The sequence below is a fragment of the Vanacampus margaritifer genome, chromosome 3 (genome assembly GCF_051991255.1).
Source record: "Vanacampus margaritifer isolate UIUO_Vmar chromosome 3, RoL_Vmar_1.0, whole genome shotgun sequence".
Classification (NCBI taxonomy): Eukaryota; Metazoa; Chordata; class Actinopteri; order Syngnathiformes; family Syngnathidae; genus Vanacampus; species Vanacampus margaritifer.
The window spans coordinates 16,532,638-16,555,252 of NC_135434.1; the positions used below are offsets into that span (position 1 = coordinate 16,532,638).

Below are 22,615 nucleotides of genomic sequence, written 5' to 3' on the forward strand. Positions count from 1 at the left end.
CTTTCCGTCAACTTCAGCCACTCTTTTATTGTTTTTCATCAGAGTTATCTCAAACTCCAACGGAAGAGCCGTTGACTTAAAATAAATAAATACATTTAAAAAAGTATTTTCAAGACACAAAAGACAGCTTTTGATTGCACTACATTTATAATGACTGTAAATGCACGGAAGTGTGTAGTGTAAGCAGAGAACAGATGCTCACTGAGAGCATATTTTGCAACCAAATGGCTTGTTTTGTCCTTGCTGACAAGGCACTTGTATTTTCTCGACTGTAATTTTACCCCTTTGGAGTCTTTAAACTTAATATTCTGTCTTCACAGGCATTATTCACCAGATGAAAGGAGACTACGAGACTGCGCTTAAACTCCACAAAACACACCTGGCCATTGTTCAGGAGCTCAACGACTATGCCGCACAAGGGAGGGCTTATGGAAACATGGGCAATGCCTACAATGCCCTCGGAGTCTTTGACCAGGCTGTTCGCTACCACCGTCAGGAGCTGCAGATCTCCATGGAGGTTAATGACCGGGCCTCACAGGCATCCACTCATGGCAATTTGGCTGTGGCTTACCAATCCTTGGGAGCGCATGATCGGGCTTTGCAGCATTACCAGAACCATCTCAACATCGCTCGCGAGCTCCGAGACGTCCAGAGCGAGGCGCGAGCCCTGGGTAACCTTGGCAACTTTCACTGCTCTCGTGGAGAATTCCCTCAGGCAGTACCCTATTATGAGCAGTACCTGCGCTTGTCCCCTGACCTCCAAGATATGGAAAGTGAAGGCAAAGTTTGTCACAATTTGGGCTATGCCCATTACTGCCTAGGAAACTACCAGGATGCTGTCAAATACTACGAGCAGGACCTCGCTTTGGCCAAGGATCTTCATGACAAACTAAGTCAAGCTAAGGCATACTGTAATCTGGGTTTGGCCTTCAAGGCCCTGGGAGACTATGCTAAGGCAGAGGAGTGTCAGAAATATCTGTTGTCTCTTGCCCAGTCCCTGAATAATTCACAGGCTCGCTTCAGAGCTCTTGGCAACCTGGGGGACATATTTGTCTGTAAAAAAGATGTGGCTGGAGCCATTCAATTTTATGAGCAGCAGTTGGCCTTAGCTCATCAGGTACTAAATAACACACATATTTGTACATTGTCAAAAAAAATCTGTAAATGTTTTGTAGTATACCTGTATATATCTATATTTATTTATTTTTTTGTCTGGTTTCAGGTGAAGGAGCGCAGGATGGAGGCCTGCGCCTATGCTGCCCTCGGGGCCACTTACAGACTTGTGCATAAATATGACAAAGCTCTAGGTTACCACACTCAAGAGCTGGAGGTCTACCAAGAGCTTGGGGACATGTCAGGAGAGTGCAAAGCTCATGGTCACTTGGCAGCAGTCTACATGGCCTTGGGGAAGTACGCCATGGCCTTCAAGAGCTATGAAGAGCAATTGGAACTAGGGCAGAGGTTGAAGGATCCTGTTGTGGAGGCGCAGGTGTATGGAAACATGGGCATAACGAAAATGAATGTTGGGGTGATGGAGGAAGCTATTGGGTACCTGGAGCAACAGCTTGCTACGTTGCAGCAGCTAAGTGGTAATGAGGCCATAATGGACAGGGGCAGGGCCTACGGAAACCTTGGAGACTGTTATGAGGCTCTTGGTGACTTTGAGGAAGCCATCAAGTACTATGACCAGTACTTGTCAGTAGCTCAGAGTCTCAACCGTATGCAGGATCAGGAGAAGGCATACAGAGGCTTGGGGAATGGGCACAGGTGAGTCTGCTTCATTTGAAAAAGGTTTGGATATTTTTTTAAATGTCTATTTTCTTCTTCTTTTTTCATAAATGAATCCAACATCATCAACATATTCTGACAACTTCATGTGTACAGAACCCAGAAGACGACATGTCAGTGTTTTATTTTTATCTCACACGTGTTATAGCTTAAACAAATTTTCATGTCTTCCTGGTTATGAAAATATAGCCTGGAAAACAGACTCATCACTGTATCAGCGAATGAGTCTGGTCTTAATCAAGCACATTTCTGAGGTGGAGGACAGTGGAAACAACCAATCAGTGAAGAGTGGGTGTGACGTTAGGAAAGTGACTTGTGGCAGCATCCTATAAATTTTGACCTAGTTTAGTTGCCGTAGTTAGCGGACAAATACTGTACGGCTGACATTCTGCTAATGCGTTATCACATTCCTACAAATGAATGGGCATGTAGCGGTCGTTTTAGTAAAACCATATGCCATACGGCGTACACGATGGCATTTTCCCCTGGCAGACAATAACGTGAAAATGCCGCGGAGAAATCAATATATTTAAGTTAGGCGGGCTTAGCCAGTGGCAACGTAAGATGGCCGCTGGTGGCAACAGCAAGTAAACAGCATTTTTTGTCTATTCATATATATATACTGTATGTGGTCTTGGCACACGTTGTCTTTTGAAATAAATGCTTCCAGTGCCGACAGCTGCTGGGGTTTTATGACTCCATGTGTTTCTGGTCATTTAAAGCTGAACTTTAATGCTGAATGAAAACTATCCTTTCTCCCGCGTGCTATTTTGAATGCTAGGATGGACTTCCGCCACCAAAGAGTGACATTACTCACGAAGAATACGTCACAACAAATAAACAACTTTGATTGCGTAGTAGGTTTTAAACCGGGCCGAACAGCAGTCAATGGGAGCCTGCCCAGACCACTGATCTGAATACATGACTGGATAGCCGATAGGCCAAGACTTTTGAAGCTGCACCGCCGCCTTCCAAGAAACGTTTCTCGGCATACGATCCTATCCATTTACAGTATCAATATTGGAGAACATTTGAGACAGTACTTAGTAGAGACAGCATGATTTATGATGCTTTAATTTGTTAAACATAAACAAGAGGACTTCAGACATTTTACAACTTGCCTTAAATACATGTATAAATTATGTTTATAGGAGGAAACTTGTATATTTTGTATTAAAGAATTATAACTGTTAAACTGTAATTCAACAAAAGATGCCTCTGCCAAATCTAATACTGGGGTCTAAGGAACTAAGCAATAAAAGAAAAAGGGGGGTCTTCAAAGCAGCACATACCGTCCACTTATTTATTTTTTATTTTTAACTAGTGACCACGGTGCTACAAACCCCCCACCCCGCCCCCAGCCCTATACTAACTGCCTACAAGCTGTATATGTCTAATCTGTACGTATACCGTATAGTTTTTACAGTATTCTGCTCGCGAGATGGGAGGAGCAAGATGTTCGCCCTGTCGCTTCAAGGGCTTGCACGACAATGTATTGGCTATCCGCTATCCAGTCATATAATCAGATCAGTGGTCCAGACCCACTTTTGTGAAAGAAGGAAAGTGGGTGTGGCCTGCCAGGCTAATGAAAATATGCAACGACAATGGAAAAAACAATACAATACAAAATTATATTCTGGAACAAAACAAAGCAATAAATAGACAAACATACCTTTGAGGTTACATTTTTGTGCTTGTTTCTGCTGCTGATAATTGTATTGACTAAATATATCTAAGAATTGTTATCCTGTTTGCATATTATTTCATTTAAATATAGTAAAGCTATTGTGCTAAACAAGTGCTAGCTGTCTCAGCAACTTCATCGGTACCAATCTTATCTGCAAGTTAAGAAGTTTTGACGCACAAAAGCTCATTGATTTCAAGGAGTCATCTGACAACCGGTGTTTTTTTTTTTTAACTATATGTGTCAAATAATCACAATCAAGGAGTCTACAGTGAAAATATATTTGTAAAAATGCTTGCTCATCAGGCAAATTATTTTCTTCATGTGCGTCATCAGCGCCATTGCAATCACATGGTGGTATTAGACATGCACGAGTTCAGAGGGAATTAAAAGTCATCACTCACAAAGCCCTCTCATCTTCCAGTAGTCCTCAGTCAAGTACTTATGTTATCACACATCATTAATTACTCTGAAGAGTTTCACATACCTACCTATACCCTTTGAACTGGCACATCCCTGACCGAGACTGTGAGAGCTACAGAAAATGTGTGAAGAATAGGAAAGCCAATTCAAGGTTTAAAATGGGATAAACACGCCTCTGTCTGCACACACTGTATACAATGTAGAGGTGACACAGGCTTCTTTCAAACAATGAGCCATCTCAGCTTAAAAAACTTAAAAAGTGTCCTACAATTAATTTAAACACGTAATTTGGTACCCTTGAGTGTCTTCATATATAGTATGTTATTATTGTGGTTGCATCATTCAGAGGTGGGCAGTCCCGTTTCTTCGTTGGCCGGTCGTTGACAGATGTCCACCTTTTTGACAAAGTGCCCACATTTTCGGCAAGTGATTTATGACACGAAGCCTCCTAAATATACATGGAATAGGACGGATCGTCTGTGCCAACCCGGTTCAACTGACAAAAGCTGCTTCAGTCGGTCTCCTTGTATTTTTTCAAGGCTTCGCGTCATAAAGCACTCACCCAAAGAGTGGGCATCCGTCAACAACGGAGAGATGGAAGTGCCCGCCACCTCTGCCATCATTATAGATCACATTTGCATCTATCTTTTATTAGTCTGTATGTGAGCACCTCTTTCTGACACTTTCTGTTTCTCTCATCAGGGCAATGGGAAACCTCCAACAGTCGCTGGTGTGCTTTGAGAAGCGTCTAGTGGTGGCTCATGAGCTGGGAGAGTGTGGAGTCAAGGCTCAGGCCTACGGTGAACTGGGCGCGCTCCACAGCCAATTAGGCAATTACGAGCAGGCCATCTCTTGTCTGGAACGTCAGTTGGTCATTGCTCGTGACACCCAAGATCGACTGCTGGAAGGCGACGCCAGCTACGGTCTAGGCGCTGTGTACCAAGCCATGGGAGAATATGAGACAGCGCTGCGATGCCACCAGAGTGACCTAGAGATCGCCGAGGAAACTGGAAGCCCCGCACGCCAGGCTCGTGCCTACGGGAACCTGGGCCTGACCTATGAGTCTCTGGGAAACTACGAGAGGGCAGTTGTGTTCCAAGAGCAGCATCTAAGTGTGGCAGCGCAGACTAATGACTTGGCTGCCAAGACACTAGCCTATGGCAGCCTGGGGAGAACACACCACGCACTGCAGAACTATTCACAAGCTGTCATGTACCTGCAGGAAGGTGAGTGAGGCAGCGAGAACTGCAATGAGTATTGCCTTTGTTGCCTGAGCTGATAGGCTTAGAGTTTGTGAATTCATGAATATGAAATTCACAGCCTATTTGCTGCTAAGCCTTTGCTACATTTTTATTAGGATATGCACATTTGTGTGGCTGTATATGTGTGTTTGTGCTTATGACTGCACGGAGGATTCAGGAGGCGTTTTATACATCTGCCCTTTTCTCTTGTCGTTTAGATATTCCAGTATTTGTGTCTGTGCAAACTTATGCGGATCCGAGCCAAAGCCTTTTTCCTGTTTACTGCTGACTGTTCTACCTACCTCTGTATCTACTTTCTGCAGAGAGTTCTTTGCAGCGAGTTGCCAGAAGATCTTTTCACACAGTGGCACATTGCACGTGTCAGATTATAATGAAAAGAAAAACCCCGGCTTGGCCTCTCAAAAATTGATTATCTCAGTCAGTGCAGATGTGATAGGTTGTAGTCCCCCATTTATGTGTGCTAAATATCCACTTCACTAGCTTTGCACATGACCATTAACAGACCCCTTGCTCAGGCACACCCACTGTTTTATGACCCAAACCCTGTTTGAATCCGAGAAAATTGCAGCTCCTATGTGGGGTGAGTCATAGCTCACCCTGCGGGGAGTGAATGCAAGGAAACCAGAATCCATCTTCTCTAGCTGCCAGCAATTGGCATTTATTTGTATTATCTGGGTCTTAGAAACCCCATAGCCCCTCTGCAGACCCTGCTTTTTGAAACTTAATGAAAACAAAGGCGACAGCCTGTTATGTCTCTACTTGTCCCAGTGCTGTCCTCGTATTGTTGCTCGGTCTGGCGTTGGAAACAAACTCTGCCTTCACTACGCCTAATAGCCAATTATTTTTGGCCAATCTACCCAGACCACAAAATCGGAAGGAAAGATTTAAACTAGAGCAAGAATTGTTGGTTTCATGTAACTTCCCAAGTCAGTTTGTGTACATCAGTGTCTGATGCTCTGTCTTGTCAATATTAACTAAGTCCTGGTTGGAAAACACTTTGTCTCATCTTCTCATATGCGATACTTTACAGAAAAAAATTGACATAACTCTAAAGCTAAACATGAATAGCCCGATGAAGCCCTAGGCGAAACACGTTATGTAAGTCAGTAAAGTGTGGCTCACTTTAACACTTTAACTGTGTGCGGTGGACATTTTTCTTTTTTCATAACTCTGAAGCTATTATTAATCAATCGGATTAATTAATCAATCAGATTTTTGGGCTCAGTTCCCCCCTCTTCAATGAGAGATGTCACAATGCATCCGAAAGGAAAGAATATTCAGTTTAGTTGTCTTTGCTTTTTACACGCCCATCTAGGAAAACTATTTCTTTACATAGTGGCGCACTGATGCGTAACAGCGTCATCGACTGAATCTGGTGTGAGTCAAACAGTGGCAATTGCCATCAACACTACAGAGCGGCAGGAAGGGGTGTTGAGCGTGATACTTCACAATCCTTTCTTGGTATCATGTAATTCTCTTTTACTATGGACCATCCAGGTTCTTTTTTTTTGCTCTGATACTGAGAGTGAAATAATGGCGGGAGTATCAAACGCGTTTGGGATCAACTAGAGCTGAGATTGAGAGCCAGACCTTGTTATTCAACATCAGTGACCTCTAAAGCTAGTATCTCATTGAGCGGTAAATGTTTGGGAACATAGCAAATTTTGGGTTTTCTTTTTGGTTCTCAAACTGTTTTTACTTGTCACATACAGTTTTTTCTTGTCGCAAAGAAATTTTGAGCTAAAAACTGTCTGTGCCTCTTTAATACACAGGATTCCCGTGGGGTCTAAAAAAGTCTTAAAAAGTCTAAAATTCAGAAACTTCCATTTTAGGCCTTAAATGTCTTCAAAAACACCCATATTTTCATCCCAGGTCTAAAATTTGATTTACCGAAGTCTTAAATTCTTATATCTGCGCCATCCATTCCTAAAGCTGTCTGTAGAAAAAAAAAATTGTGCCTGCGTTGCGTTGTTGTTTCTACTGTCTGTGTGCTGGAAAACTTCCACACCAAACCAAAAGTGAAGGGGTGGGGGGGGGGGGCATTTGAAGGGGTGCGTTTGTATTGTAGTCAATGTAGTTCGGGCGGGCGGGTAGTTCGTAGCGGTTAGCATAGCATCTAGCTTGTTGCGTTCGGATCACGGCAGATAAAAGCCTTCGATCGCCGCAAATAGTTTAAAATTGAGTGGGGGTCGCTGTCTGTGCCTGTAGCGGACATTGAAATTGATATTTGATGATCTGTGCATCATTCTCAGCAATTTGTCTTGCATTTGTCTTTATTCATTTTATTAACAGCTTCGATTTAAGTTAGCATGATAGTTGTCAAGGTGCTTCGGCTGTCTGTCTTTCAAGTTTTCGTTTCCGCCGACTTTATGCAGTTAGTCAGAATGGGGGAGTGTGGACAATGTGTTTCTGTAAAATGAGCAAATGTCAGTTTAACAAGAATTGGCTTGAACGTTTTCCAGCTGGTTGAAAGAGGTAGCAGGCAATAGGCACTCGGCTCATCGTAAAGTATGCAAAAAATATAAAATAAAGTTGGGGACTCGAGTCTCACGCGAAAGCCAGAAAGCACATCTCAGTTGGTCTAAAATTTTTCTCATAATGGTCTAAAAAGGTTTTTAAAAAAAAATGATAATAATAATAAAAAAGGTGATTCCTGCAAGAGCCATGACGACAGTAAAGATTTTTGATTGTACCTCCTTGCATTTGTAGTGCACGCATGAGATTCCGTGGCCTTTTCCTCATGCGTTTGTATGCATTATTTGCACATAAAAGCTGTGTCTAAAGGCGGAGGTGTGTGGTCTTTGGGGGGTTGCCGAGATTCTCTCATCCATCTGTCAAGCCACTTTTAACATGTTCTGTGGTTGCTCAACGGGGGTAGCCAGGCACAGCCATATCTTGGTGTCAGCCACTGCAACGTGACTGTGCCTGCGGGGCGCACCGAAGGCTTGCTTGGTGACAGTGACAGACACTGAGTGATACAGAGAAGGAGAACAGAGGGAACAAGAGCTTTTGGAAAGTAGAGAGTGACTGAGAGTAAGAGAAAAGAAAGATGTCAGGCGGGCAGAGAGGCGAATCAGAGATGGGCATGAGTCATAATTCACATGTATTATTTCCCTGTCAAATGGAGAATAAAGAAAACATAGTTGGTTGACATTCTGGCTTGATCATAAAATAACTATAACAGAGCAGCTCAGAGAAGGAGAGGCTTTATGTGCCTGTGTGTGTGTGTGTGTGTGTGTGTGTGTGTGTGTGTGCCTAGGCAGATGAAAGGCTCAGCGCTACAGTTGGGATGAATGAGGGGTGAGGCTGTCAGAGAATGAAGAGGATAATTTAGATCTGTTTCCTTTCTCTTGTTCCAGCGCCTAATGAGCCCTAAACAGTGCCGAGGCCCTGTGAGCACTGCCGCCACAGTCAAGATGAAACAGGTAGAAGAAGGGAGGCACAGAGATGAGAAAATGAGTCGTAGCGGAAGAGGAAAAGAAGAGCACAGCCCATGCATAAGGGAAAGCGGGAGGTTGTGTGGAAAGATCAGGGGAGTGGGGGGTAGAGGATTTTTGGTGGACTGAATCAGGCTTCAAAGAAAGCCGGCTAGCGTGGCCGTAGAGGAGCCATGAAGTCTACGGTTACGTGGTGTGTTGGTGAGGTTTGTGGAATAGTTTCAGGTCATGCTCTCTGTTCTTGGCTTATCTTCTCCGGCCACAGACCGTTTTCCAGTATTGCCGGGAAAACACAGTACAACGAGCGCGGCTTGGCCCATTTTCTACTAGCGCTGACCAAAAGCATGTCTAGACTCAGCCATCACATAAGCAAGCCGAGGTAATACACTTATAAGTGCATTTAAGTGACTTCCCATAAGGAATTGCTTATTGCATTCTGCTGACTGTTTGCAGTGCAATTAACACCTTATGGGTGATGTGTGGCCTAGCAGTCGGCCTTTTTATTTCTCTCAACCCTCCTTCCACCTCTCGTCATTGTTCTCGGTTGGATAGCATTTTCTTCTCAGTAATTGGGCAGAACCAAGTACCCCGGCAGGCAAGCTAAGGGCACATGCAAAGATGTGACATATACGCGTTATTACGTGTAGTCACCTTCCACACTGCGCACATACTCACGCGCACATGTACATGGATAACTCAGCTTCGCTTCTCGCAGTCTCACGAAACATCAGTTAGTAGTTCCACTTTACCAAACGGGTGTCCTTTTGAAAGAGTAAAAAATGGTCATTGATGAGTTTGTTTGTTGTTAAGACCTAATAAGCCGCCATAGTCTAAGTCAGTTTTCCTTTAGTTCCATTGCTTTACTCTTTTGATTGCTATGAATAATAGTATCAATTTATAATGCCTCTTCAATATTATCATGGATAGTGATAAAATCTTTGCATTAGCTTTGTTACTAACCTTTTCTGAGGTACACCAATTGTAAAGTGGTATACTTTGCTCAAGGACCATTATTAGATATTGATGGCTTGTAAACATTTGTAGTTGTGTTCATGAAATGATGTGCTTTGTTGTGCAAGCATTTGGTGTGTGTTTGTGTTTGCTGAGTCAGTTGATCCTCGGCATTGATTGGCGGGAAGCCTTTCTCTGTGAATGTGTGCCTTTCAAAGTGCTTGTCCCAGTGTGAGTTGCATCTTGGAACCAAGGCCAAATATTTAAACCTGTTCACGGGCAGAACATCAGCGCCACGCCATGCTTACATCTGTTCCTTCGAACGAGTCTGCCTGTTCTGAATAATTTTTACTCTGCCTCCTCTGACGCTCGTCCTCTCACGCTTCCTCTCCTGTCTGGCAGGCTTGCGGCTCGCAGAGCAGTTGGCTCGGCGCGAGGAGGAGGCAAAGATCCGCCATCGTCTGGGGCTGTCTCTGTGGGCCAGCGGGAATCTGGAGGAGGCCCAACATCAGGTGAATTACAGATTGGTCTTTCCTTGACTTACCCTGAATGTGAACTGTCATCTTCATATCCACCACATGTGCCTTAGACTGTGCTAAACATGCGGTAGCATATATTTACTTATATATTAGGGGTGTCATGTTAATAACGAGTTAACAAAAAGCCTGTTTAACGCAACTAAACTGATAAATAAACAAACCTTATTTGGATAGCCCTGTACTTGGAGAATTCTGGTCATGAAAGAAACACCCACGTATGAATTACCTTCTCAAAATGCACTGTACTACACTGCGACCAATCCTATATACACAATGTTTAAAGAGGAGAACAATGAAGGAACCATTTGGTGGGTGACGAACCACCACCTTTTCCCTGCTTCAAGAAAGAAACACACTTGGTAGGCTGCTGGTGATCAGTTAGCATTGAGCTAGTTTGCTCCATCTCAAAAACTGGTCTGCATGGGCACTTCCAGACCCCTTAACTCATTCACTCCTAGCTATTTTTACTGAAGCAATCCCCTTCACTCCAAGCTGATTTGCTGAATTTTGACAGATTTTGTAAGGCCCACAGAATATTGTGTTATATTGCTACAAAAACATGGAACCTACCAAAGGAAAGATTATAGTCTCTTCTTTCATCAGAAAAAAAAAGTATATTTCTTTCTGTTGCCGTTTTGCAGCAATTAGCATTAGAATATAGCTAAGTTTCATCATTATTCACAAATCTATTTAGAAATACTGTATGAGTAAATTAGCTTTTTTTTTTCAACAAGGCCCTGGTTGATCTCATTTGGTCTGCTGCCACCTGCTGGCCGTTTGTGTAACAACTACCATTTCTTCAACCGTTCTTTGCCGTTGAGAGGCTGCATCAAAGCCTTCTGTATGCTCTAGCATTAAAAAATATATAAACTTAAAACATTTCATAAACGAATGTATTTATATACGTTTTTTGGAGCAAATGAGTTAAAGAGCAAAGAGCTGAATGTATGCCCGTCTTGTCTCTTGAAGTAACTCAGTCACTTGTTCTTTGGAGTTGAGGCATATTTTATTCAGGGGCTCCAGAAGATAGCTCGTGTAACATCATCGGTTAAATGTATTTGTGGAGAATGGGGAGTACTGGTAGTTGTAATGTTCTATTAACAAAATGGGCAAGTGAGCACCAGCTGCTTTTATGTTCTACTTAAGCTACCCTTTATTTATTCCTGTCACCAATCCCCAACATGAAACGCTAATGCCATCTAATGGCAGAAAAATTACCTCAACACAACTCTTTATCTCAATGTTTTACATTTCTTTTACCTGTGAAGTAATATATCTTTAACTGCAAATAATTGTGAGTTACTATAAAATTACTGTAACAAAAGATACAACATCTTTGTATGAGGTAACATATTTAATTATGTTAATGAACAAGAGTATGAAAACCCATTTTTTTTAAGTTTCATTGTACATTTAAAACATAAAATGCGATTAATTTACAACTAATAGTAAGTTAACGATGGAAATCCTGATTAATTTAGATTAAAAAAAAATTATTGACTGTCTTTTTAAAAAGAAAACAAAGAAGAAGCAACTGTAGTCATGGCAAATAACATTCAGATTGCATTACAACAATTTAAAAGGTGCGTTATTCCATCATGATTACCTTTTGGCTTTGTCTTCTTCAGAAGAAGAATTTGTTTCTGTGTGTAAGGTTACAGAATTAATGGTTAGAGAATGCAAATGGGAGGAAATAGTTGAAGACAAACATTGTCAAATGGCAATATGCTGTGTAGTGTGTTGAATTTGTAAACGTTGTCATCTCAGCAGACAGATGTCTGAAGACTGCGTTTCTGTCTGTGTGTATTGTTGCAGTCCCAGATCTCCACATCACACATACACACATCATACACACGCTCCCCTGTTCAACCTATTGCCCACCTGCCAGGCATGTAATATCCCCTTAGCATCTCTTGCTGCAGTCTGTCCACACGCCACCGTTTTATATATTTCTTTCCTTGTGTGACTATGGGGATGTTATTGAGCTGCTTTCATCTTTTAAATCTGTTAAGTCCAAACATTTTTTTCTTAATACTCAAAATATGTATATATACGTGTCCCAAATAGATGCGTTTTCCATCCTGTACTGTGACTGCTTTCAATTTTCTCAAAGACCAAAGCGAGGCAGTGACTAGAGGATGAATGTTCTTGAGTCATATTGAGGATTTTTTATTCAATTAAAGCAAATATTATCCTAGCAACAGATTTCCTTACACGTTTACTTCGCAGTAGAAAAGCCACCTTGAGTTTTTATTGCAGAATAATCGATTCAGTGTGTTACTATTCTGACAAACAGGTTCAACATGCTTTATCAAACTCTCATCTTTTTCAAACAAGTCATAACAACAGTAAGATCTATTTTTGAGGATCCACCGTGTACGTTTCCTTTTTTTTATTTTTTAGTTTTTTTAAATAAATAAATAAAAATGGTAGAAGCTTAGTCTGTAAGACTCTTAACCTAAAAAAGAAGAGTTTTGTTTACTTTACAAGCACTATTGCTGTGCCTAAAGCAAGGCACCGAACCCACATCTGCTTCTAGGTGTGTGTCGGATTTCTCCTCAAAGAATCCAGTATTACAAAACAAATATATGCTCCTTTACAAAAGTACTACAACTTGTTTTGTTTTGCAGGAGTAGTAACAGTGATACCAATTCCATTATTTCTGCAGTATACTAAGAATGTTTGGGTATGAAATCAAAAGATAAATATGGGACATGAGCGCAACATCGTAGCATTCATTTCCAGGTATTTACATCTGTATCTGATGACACAATTTAGAAGATATCAGCTTTCCTTTGAACACACTCATTTGTTTTCTTAAGCAAACATATCAGAACATGTGGCTGGCAGGTGTGTTTGTTTATTTAATTTCTACTTTCAGTTACATATTTGAGTTTTGCCTGTGACAGCATTTATTTTACCAACATGAAAGCTAGAGAGCAGTCTACGGAATATAAGCAATTGGTGAAGCTGAGAGATAATCAGAAATCAATCAGCGCCATTGCACAAACATTTGCTGTAGCCACTACAACTGTGCAATGGAATTGGAATGTCCTGGAGAAGAAAGAAACAACCGGAGTACTAAATAAGTAACAGACCTTGAACGGGTCGATGGGCGCACTCATGCATTGTGTTTAAATAGCATTCAAGGCTTAAATTAATAATAGTTGGTGTTGAGCAGAAAAATAAATCAGATATTTGACTGTAACCATGGAAACCAGGAATCTCTCGATGATCACACTTACACACACATTTTTTCCAGATTAGATTATTTTATTACTACCAGGTGTCATATTTTTATGGTCAGGTAAAAATGTTTTTTTTGTTCAAATTGGAAATAGCTCTCTGTATTAGCCTCAAAAAGGTGTTGATCAAAGTCATTGTATGCAAACAATTTTCTCCTACAAACAGTAGCAATAATAATGCTGCCACGAATAAATTGTCATGATTCACTAGTTGCTCTCGGATGTGTTAGCCTCAGTAAATCCCATGACCCTCACTTATAATTGATATTCATAAAGCATACATTATGAGCAGAATGAAAGCACTTGACCTCACATTCTTCATCCTCTCTATATGTAAAACCATTGCTATGGACTTGTTGTTCACTGTGACACTCAGATTGACCTATGTTAATTTTAATCAGTACAACAACACTCCTCTGACAACCACTTGACATCCATATGTCAGAGGAGCAATAAAAATCAATAAATTGACGGTTACTTAAATTTCAGTGCTTTTCTACAGATTGAACATTTTGTTTACCATTGATGTAATTTGTCAGAGAGGGCCGTTCCCCAGGGGGGAGGATGTCTTTTCCAGAAATGACCAGAAGAGCGTGTGCATTCAATTCGCATCACTGATACCGTATGACACTGACATTTACTTAACATATCCGATAAAAGCCATGTTTGAGTTGGTGACATTTTGAATTTGTGTCCCTGCTGTCTGGACTCACAGCCCGACAGGTCACCATAAGACACAAACATCTGGAATTGGCACCCAGCCGAGATGCTTTGAGAAATGAGTTTCACTTTTAAAGGGTGTCTGCAAAATCTTACAAATGGAACTAGCACAGCAGTAATCAGCCCACAGCCCTATCAGCGGAATCACCCAGGGACTCACAGCTTCTCCTAGCGCTAACGCGGCACAGCGAAGAGATTCTCAACTGATCTCTAGTCTTTGCTCCCTCTGACAGACTTTGCAGCATGACCTTGGGATATTCAACATGAGCTACAGTCGATGCATGTGTGCTAATAAGAATCTCTCTCTCTCTCTCTCTCTCTCTCTCTCTCTCTCTCTCTCTCTCTCTCTCTCTCTCTCTCTCTCTCTCTCTCTCTCAAATCAAAACATCATTCATACAAATCATTTCACCTTGAGCTGCAACCCTTCATTTACTGCAGTTGTTTGTCTTGTGTGACTGTGATCAAGTATTGTGAGCAGAGTGCTTTCGCCTTTGTGTTGGCCGGGACTCCTGGAGAGTGGCTCTGTAGCACTTTCAGTCATCCTACAGCATGACCATTGGCGCAGGAATAGGAAATCAATAATGGATTCAGTGAATCAGCACTCCTAGCCAGCTCGGTTGGCAAAGTGTAACACGTCCCACGAACATGCTTTTCCATCATCTCCCCGCTCTTCTAAATACAACATTTGACACTGAATAAAATCATCCAGTAACCACAGAGCGCCAAGCAGTGTGTGGATAATGCCCACCTAAGATGCCTAGATAATGGTTTGCCCTTTTCCATGTCCATTCAAATAAGAATTGAAGAGACGCTCACTTGAGTTGCATGGTAATTCATCAACAAATTCAAGTGGCTGCCTTGTTTAAACAGCTGGAGAACATGCTGGATCGAGTAGGTGTGATGCTACCACCTAGTGGCAGGAAGAAAACATTTGGGGTCAATTTACACTGGTTATGGTAGACAGAAAGTCATTGCTCAGAAATGTCATGATTTTTTGACGGCTTGGTGGTGATTACATTTTGTGAATTAGGATCTAGCAACTAAATCTGAATGGAACTTTCTAAATGATGGATCATTATTTTGGTGTCCTCATATTTCTATAAAAATGTACATTTTAAAATAGACCTGGAAAGTACATACATTTTACATTGGACAAGCTATGGGCCCGGAAATTACACAACATTAATATGAAACTCACTCAATGACTCAAAACCAGTTTTAGTTCAATTGGATTTTGTAGTTAAGTATTAAAAAGGCAATGGTATCTGAATTAAAGTTGCTACTGTTGTTGCAGCTTTACCGGGCATCTGCACTATTCGAGACCATCAGACATGAAGCACAGCACAGCACAGACTACAAACTTTCCCTGTTTGACCTGCAAACGTCTTGCTACCAGGCTCTCCAGAGGGTCCTTGTGAGCCTAGGTATGTTTCTTCCAAATTTCAAATTCTAGTCGGTTTCTCAAGACTGCTATGCAGCGGATGTAATTTTTTTTCTGAGTACCAATGTCTGCACACAACAGGGCACCATGATGAGGCTCTGGCGGTGGCAGAACGAGGACGCACACGAGCTTTCGCTGACCTTTTAATTGAAAGGCAGACGGGCCAACAGGACTCCGACCCTTACACTCCAGTAACAGTGGAGCACATTTTGGACACCGTCAACAGCCAGAGGGCATTGGTGCTTTATTTTTCCATGGCTGCTGGTTACCTGTACAGTTGGCTACTAGCCCCAGGAGCAGGTAAGAAGTGACTTGGCTTGGAGTATTTTTTACTTCAGTTTTATCTATCCCACATTTATGCATTAATACTGGCAATTTATCAAATAATCAACTTTTTTTTTCTTTTTTTTTTTTTTTACATTATTTAATCCCAGATAAAATGTGTTCACCATATCGTCAGATTCGTCACCCTCTTAATAAAAAAATTGCCAAAGTCATTTTTTTGCCTAAATTATCTCCTCATGATGCAAATGGTTAATTTTTTTTTGTGTTTCCTGAAAAAATTGTAAAAAAATGACTGGCAATTATTTTAAGAAGTCGTCGATATACAAAATGCAGAAATCAGATGGACCCGGATATTATAAAGCAATTCAAGTTTGAAATAAAGTTATTTACTTGCCCTTTCAAACTTTATAGTGTTATTTTGAGGTATGGGTTCACGGAGGCAAGTTTTCACACCATGCTGCAGCACCACCTGCCACTTCACTGTTGGGATTGGCCTCCCACACCCCATGGGGCTTCCGCCTGTGAACCATGCTAATTGTTAGTGACAGAGCCAAACAACACTGGCAATATCTTCCCACCTGACAAAAGCTAAACACAACCCCGTTGAAAATAAAATCTATTTAGTTTTTTCCTTGTTTTTAACTCACTCTGCTTTTCCGTCCCTCAGTTTTTGAACACTTTTTTTATGCAGTGCATTCTCATCTCTTGTCGACTACTGGGTTGTACCAACTCAGGCAGTGGCACTAAGATGCCTGATCTTTTATGAGTCGTGAAATTCCAGCGTCTTAAGCAGACCCATTTTCTTTGAGCGTGATTAGCGCATGTCACACGATTGCCATACTGAGCTCTTTGCTACTGATCCTTTGTGCAAGGAAGGAAAATAAAAGGCATGACCCATGTCCCATTCCACCAAGCTTTAACATTTGATCAAATCCGGCTCGCAGGCAACCGGATGAACTTGGCACCCCAGCATTATTGATACGGATGAAGGCAACACTTCAGGGACAATGGAGATCATCAACGCGCTTTATGTTGAGGGAACCACTTGCTCGTTAATCGCCTGTCAGTTCACTTCCTGGCATTCCTGGGTAACCAGCTGGTACACAAACATGGCGCTGTCTGAAGGGGCTGCACTCACAAAAAAGGTCTACAAATGGTGTCATTACTTAGCTGTAAATCACGTAACATTTACATAGCCTGAATGGACATGTGAATGAATGTGTATTAATGTCACACAAAAAAACAAAACCCATGCACAGACTGACACGTCTAGTGCCCATCATGTGCTGCTCCAACCTACATTACCCCTCAAAAGTCAGCAGAGCTGTCATAGTGTATACCAGATGGCAAAGACAGCTTACACTTATATTTTATTGAAGGGAATGTGTTTTATTAATTTTGCTCCACAGGTGTACTTCTGCAGATTCAGGCTTTCTTCATGTTATGATGAAAAATATTTGGGGCTTGAACATTGAATGTATTTGTTTTCTTGGTATTAGCCCTTGGCATTGAATATTCCAAAACATGAGGAGGACTGCATTTTGCAGAGCAGATTTTGTTTTTTGTTTTTTTTTTGTTTTACAACTATTATTCACAGTTAACACGGTTCAAGAAGAGTTCTGAGTAGATTTGCTAAACTCTGCCTTTTCCCCTTAAGTGTCCTCTCCAATCATAAATCATGACTGTTGCCAAAACATCAACATGAGAAAGCATGTCGTGTTGTTGCTTTTACTCAAATTAGTTCTTCCTGTGGTTGGGGTGAAGTTGCGGTAAGGGTACACAAGCTTCATATCCCAAAAAAGGGGGTCCCTGAGTTTTTTATTTTTTGGCAGAATCCATTTAAATTTGAAAATTTGGTTTGTTGCCTACACTTTAAAAACAGTTGGGTCAAAAGTAACACAATTATGGATCAAAAATGGGCAGGTCCACTTTATGGGTCAATTTGACCAAACTTTCTTGGTTGTTTTATACAAAATTACCCAATTTTTTGACCCAAGTAAAGGATCTGACCAATATTTATGAGTTGTTTTACTCATGTTGGTCCATTTTTTTACCCATAGTTGGGTTATTTATGACCCAACTGTTTTTAGAGTGTATAAAGCAGAACAGAACAGAACTCAGTCGTAATTAGGAGATTCCAAGTGGTAAGGTCCATCTTTCCCATAGCACGTGAAGGCAGGGTAAAGATGGCATCACCTTTGCTGAGGAAATAGGTAACGACCAATCATGGCTCACCTGTTGTCTGGGTTTGGTTAGCAAACTGAGCCATGATTGGCCGTTACCGACTTCCTCAGCACAGGTGATGTCATCTTCAGTCGACAGCAAGTGCAAAAAAATGCTTTTAAAGGTATTAATTCTACATGAAAAATAATAATGTTATCAAAATATTTCTGCTGAAAATGTCTCAGTGAGTCCAGTATCCCTTTAAGATATGTTGTTTCAAAAGCAAAAAATGTTTTCCTCCACTTTCTGCTGTCTGTGTCAAGGTCTGATTTGTGAACATATCACATTAATGATAAACTAGGCTCTTCAAGTAAGCACTGCTTTAAAAATGGTCATCTTTTTACAGATTACTCTTGCTTTGGTTTTGAATGTGGACATCTATCTGCTCAAGGCAGGGGCCCATCTATTCTAGTCGGCAAGAAGGCTGGGGGCTACCCAAAAATCCTGAAAAATCCCAAACTGTTTGCCTTATCGTCAATGTTAAAAATAACCTAAATAAATAACTGCATTAAAATACCAAATTACTAGATTGATTTTTTTTAGTATGTTTAATAAAGTCGCACAATGTTAAAGTGGCCCTTGCGTCTTTCGGTTTTTCTGTATGTGACCCTCAAAGGAAAAAGTTTGGACACCCATGCTGTAAAGCATTAACCGCTCAGTTTATGCTATGGTGAAGATGACAACATTTACACGTGCCCTCTCTTTGTCTCCGCAGGCATCCTGAAGTTTCATGAGGTGTACTTGGGTGAGGGCTTATCAGAAGTAGGGTCAGACTTCCAGGAGGGAGGCGGCGGTGATGGAGGGGTGGTCAGTGCCTCATCATTGGAGCAGCACATTGCCAGCGCACGAGAGGCCCTCGGAGTTGAATCGTATTACAGCAGGTGAGCTGATTTTAAGGTAGTTAACAGATTTTGTTCAAGCATTAACCTAATGCATAATAACTGTTCAAATTCAACAAGGGGATTTCCTCCACTGAGTTATCTGGGTGTGAAGTGTGGAAAGTGAGTGTTCTTCCACCTCATTGCTCTCTGTGATTATAAGTCTCCACTCCTACCTTTGGTAGAGAACAGTCTTTCCATCAGTGAGATAGAAATGATGGCTTTTTGATTGGTGACTCTCTTTACAACACACAAAATAGCGGAGCTACCACATTTAAAAAGAAGAATACAATTCTCAAAATGGGAAAGAAGATGAAGCGGCAAAGACAGTCAAAGACCAGTATAGCTGAGAGCATGCTAAATGTGGCAAGGTAAACCCAGAGTGTAGTCTTGACCTCCCCGATTCACGGGTCTGTACTGCTTTTGAAATTGGTCACATTAACTGCGATTGCTGTTTGAACTGCACTGACTGACCAGGTGGCCTGCCCGACACCTGCCTCTCCACTGACAACAGTCTGGGGGCCTCCTGCCCCATTACCAGCCCATTTATCCCTCCAATGGGAAGCTGCACTCGCAGCATTGCGCTTGAATGGCCACAATATGGCAACACTTTAGAGCCCATTCATCCTCCATTGGAGAGCAAAAGATAAGCAGCCCCCTTATTACAGTGAAACCACACCATGAATGAGATAAAGAATTGAGAGAGGATGTGTGCAACAGTGAATAGTGTATTGAGAGGAAAGGATGTTGCTGATTAGACACTTCTTATTAATATACCGGAATATGTAAACTCACAAGCCAAAACACCTGACCTAAAGAGATCCAATACAAGAGCTGTATCAAAACCCATTCCGTAGAATATAATAAATTTAACTGTTTTGATTGACACCGTCAGAGCGGTATTCATTGAATATTTATTGTGGTTGAAGTTTTCCATATTTTTCTTCATAGTTCAGCACATTTAGATAAATTTTACGCTATACAAACAAAATAAATTCATATACTGTAATGTTAAAAGGAATATCTCTTTAACAGTGTCAAACTAATCCAATCACAATGCTTGTAAAGACAAAATCAATTATACTAGTTTTGGCCTCTAAATGTGTGTTTACACTTGTCATTAAAAAAGTATTCAAACTCATGAAATGGATTTTGCTCAAATCAAGGCCTTTAATGGCATTAAGAAGCTTTAACTACGATATCAAGAGACATTTTAAATTTAAATACTTGTTCATGCTTTATTGCACATATAACATTGTGTAAAGGCGTCAATATAACACAATTTAGCAAAAATTAATGTGGTAAAAGTATATTTATTTTTGGGGTACTGGTGACTAGTTGTAATTTACAATGAACAAAATGGCCTGGAGTCCACGAGTTGCGTCATGTTCCAAATAACAATTGCTCTGAATTTGAAAAGAAAAATGTACCGTCCAACATGAAACACCAATGTCACCAAGTGGCAGGAAATTGCCTCATCACAAATCTATGACTCAATGTTTCACACGCCTCTTAACCGTAAACTGTAAACGCCAACTCTAACTTTATGAATTACTTACTATAAAATTACTGCATCAATGAAGTATTGATACAACTACATTTGTATTTGGTAACCATATTTGTCCACTTTAATATTAAAAACCGTATAAAAAACTTGAAAAAAAATTGTATTGTATATTTCGAACAGATATAATGTGTGAATAATGTATGATTAACTGAAAATCATGTGATTAATTATGATAATTGTAATCAACTAACATCCCTTATGCATGTATGTATGTGTCTGTGTATACAGTATGGCGTGGGCATTAAATTAAGTTTTAAGTTGCATTAAAAAAAAAAAAAAAGCAGAAACCCTGGTTGAGGTAATATCTGCTTTTTCAGGTGAACGGCTTAGGTTGGTAAATATCATGTTGCATGTTCATTTTTCTGAGGTACTGTCGTAGGAGTAACTTGATATCACAGAGTTACATGATGGTGATTTTTTTTGTTTTATTGGATAGACATAATGAAGGGAGAGATAGCGGGTGGGGGTGGTTGACTCAATGGCTGCGTCGACATCAGCATTGTAATGAAAGGATTACACTCCGCCAGGGTTTTCCGACCAAGCCAAGTAAAATTAGGCCATCTATGTGTGGGTTGAACTGTCTATATCTCGGGCATAGAAGAATTTTTTTTTTCATCTATCCACAGGGGAACAATGCATGTCTTTATACCGACTACTTATCGGTATTGCAGTTCTTGTGCCAATACTACACTGATGGGTACTGTTTCTTTCTGTCTGTTTTTTAGAGGGTGTTCAACCAGCGAGACTGAGAGCGAGGCAGGAGATTTGTTGGACCAACAATTCGAGGAGTTGAACAACAAGCTTAACTCTGTCACAGATCCTACAGGCTTCTTGCGCATGGTGTCCAGGAACAATCTTTTCAACAGGTAGGAGAATAATGCAAAGTATTTGGACACGTGCGCCCGTGGAGAGCAGATAGAAAGTCCGTAGAGTTCTATTGACTAAAGAAAAGCGGAAAGCTGCGTTTGTTCAGGATTCACAGGTTCATCTGTGAAAGGAGTCGTTTTCTATTGTTCAATCTATGCAGAGGCTGCAAGTGAATCCCCTTATTAAATAGACGGAGTAGAGCCAAGCCTCTAAAGCTTCTATCATCTGTCTGTTCTGATGGGATGGGTCCATGTGTGCATAAACTGTAAATGCCAGACATTGGCATCAGTGTGTGTAGGTATTTATCTTCCCTCAGACTGTGTAGATTCCACTGCGGGTACTGTAGTTTGTCCAAAGCATTGTTTTATTGATACTAAGAAAGGCACTCATTCACACCCGTGTACACGAATAGATTATGAGCATAAGAGTGTGTGACTGGGTCATATTTCCCTGTCCTCGCCCTCTATTGAGCTTCTCTTTGATGAGAGGATAATTCCATCTTTAATTGAGTCTTGGTGCTCATTAAGCCCTTTTAATGGGCTCCCAGTAATAATCCACTCATTCTTGGGGGCTTCAAAAAAGCCAGGGAATATAACAGGCTAACATTTATCTCAATGTTACAGCAAGAGAAGACAAAGAAAAGTTCCCTGGGATCATAATGTTGAACTGCGTGTGCACTGCATTTATTGCTAAAATGTTCAGGGAGTGAAGGTTGTCGATAGAAAGGTTTATAAATTAAGTATTTTAATAAGGATGTAAATACCTTCTGATCTAACTGCTTACAGGCATTCATATAGGGAAAACATCCTTGTCTCCAACCAAGTTAAATTTTTACTCTATATGACAGTGTTGTTGTTTTTGACATATTTTTAGCCAACTGGTCATTAAAAAAAGAGAGTTCATCCAGCATCCTGAAGAGCACATGACGTTTTATCAAATTGAAAAGGAATGTGAAATGTCAAACTGAATCCAGAATTGAGCTTGCTCATTGGACTTCTTCGAGGTCAGAAATTAATCATGCAAAACATTCAACCACTAAAACAAAACAATCTCTTCAAGAATTCTATTCTGATCAAAAATGAATAATGTTTTTTACTAGGTTTTTTTCTTCATTTGATGTACAACAGTAAAACTCATAGATAACGCTAATAAGAATATAAAGAATCATTATCACTCAACTTTTAAAGAATCGTCATACTGCAAAATAACTACTGTATTCCAGAAGTGCCAAACATGATTTGGGTAATTGCCAATTAAAGAAGTGTAGCATAAAAAATACTGCATAAAACTTACATGGTGGTAGTT

General features: G+C 40.8%; 1 protein-coding gene across 3 annotated transcripts in view; it reads left to right on the forward strand.

Moving 5' to 3' along the window:
• Positions 1 to 22,615, forward strand: part of LOC144049219 (tetratricopeptide repeat protein 28-like) — a 199,605-nt gene that overhangs the window by 165,132 nt on the left and 11,858 nt on the right. For all 3 annotated transcript variants that reach the window (XM_077561932.1, XM_077561933.1, XM_077561934.1), the window contains 8 exons: positions 321 to 1,117; positions 1,223 to 1,767; positions 4,598 to 5,121; positions 9,948 to 10,057; positions 15,344 to 15,473; positions 15,572 to 15,790; positions 18,714 to 18,879; positions 21,169 to 21,309. In XM_077561932.1, coding sequence (XP_077418058.1) covers positions 321 to 1,117; positions 1,223 to 1,767; positions 4,598 to 5,121; positions 9,948 to 10,057; positions 15,344 to 15,473; positions 15,572 to 15,790; positions 18,714 to 18,879; positions 21,169 to 21,309 — 2,632 coding nt within the window. The remainder of the gene's footprint in view (positions 1 to 320; positions 1,118 to 1,222; positions 1,768 to 4,597; positions 5,122 to 9,947; positions 10,058 to 15,343; positions 15,474 to 15,571; positions 15,791 to 18,713; positions 18,880 to 21,168; positions 21,310 to 22,615) is intronic.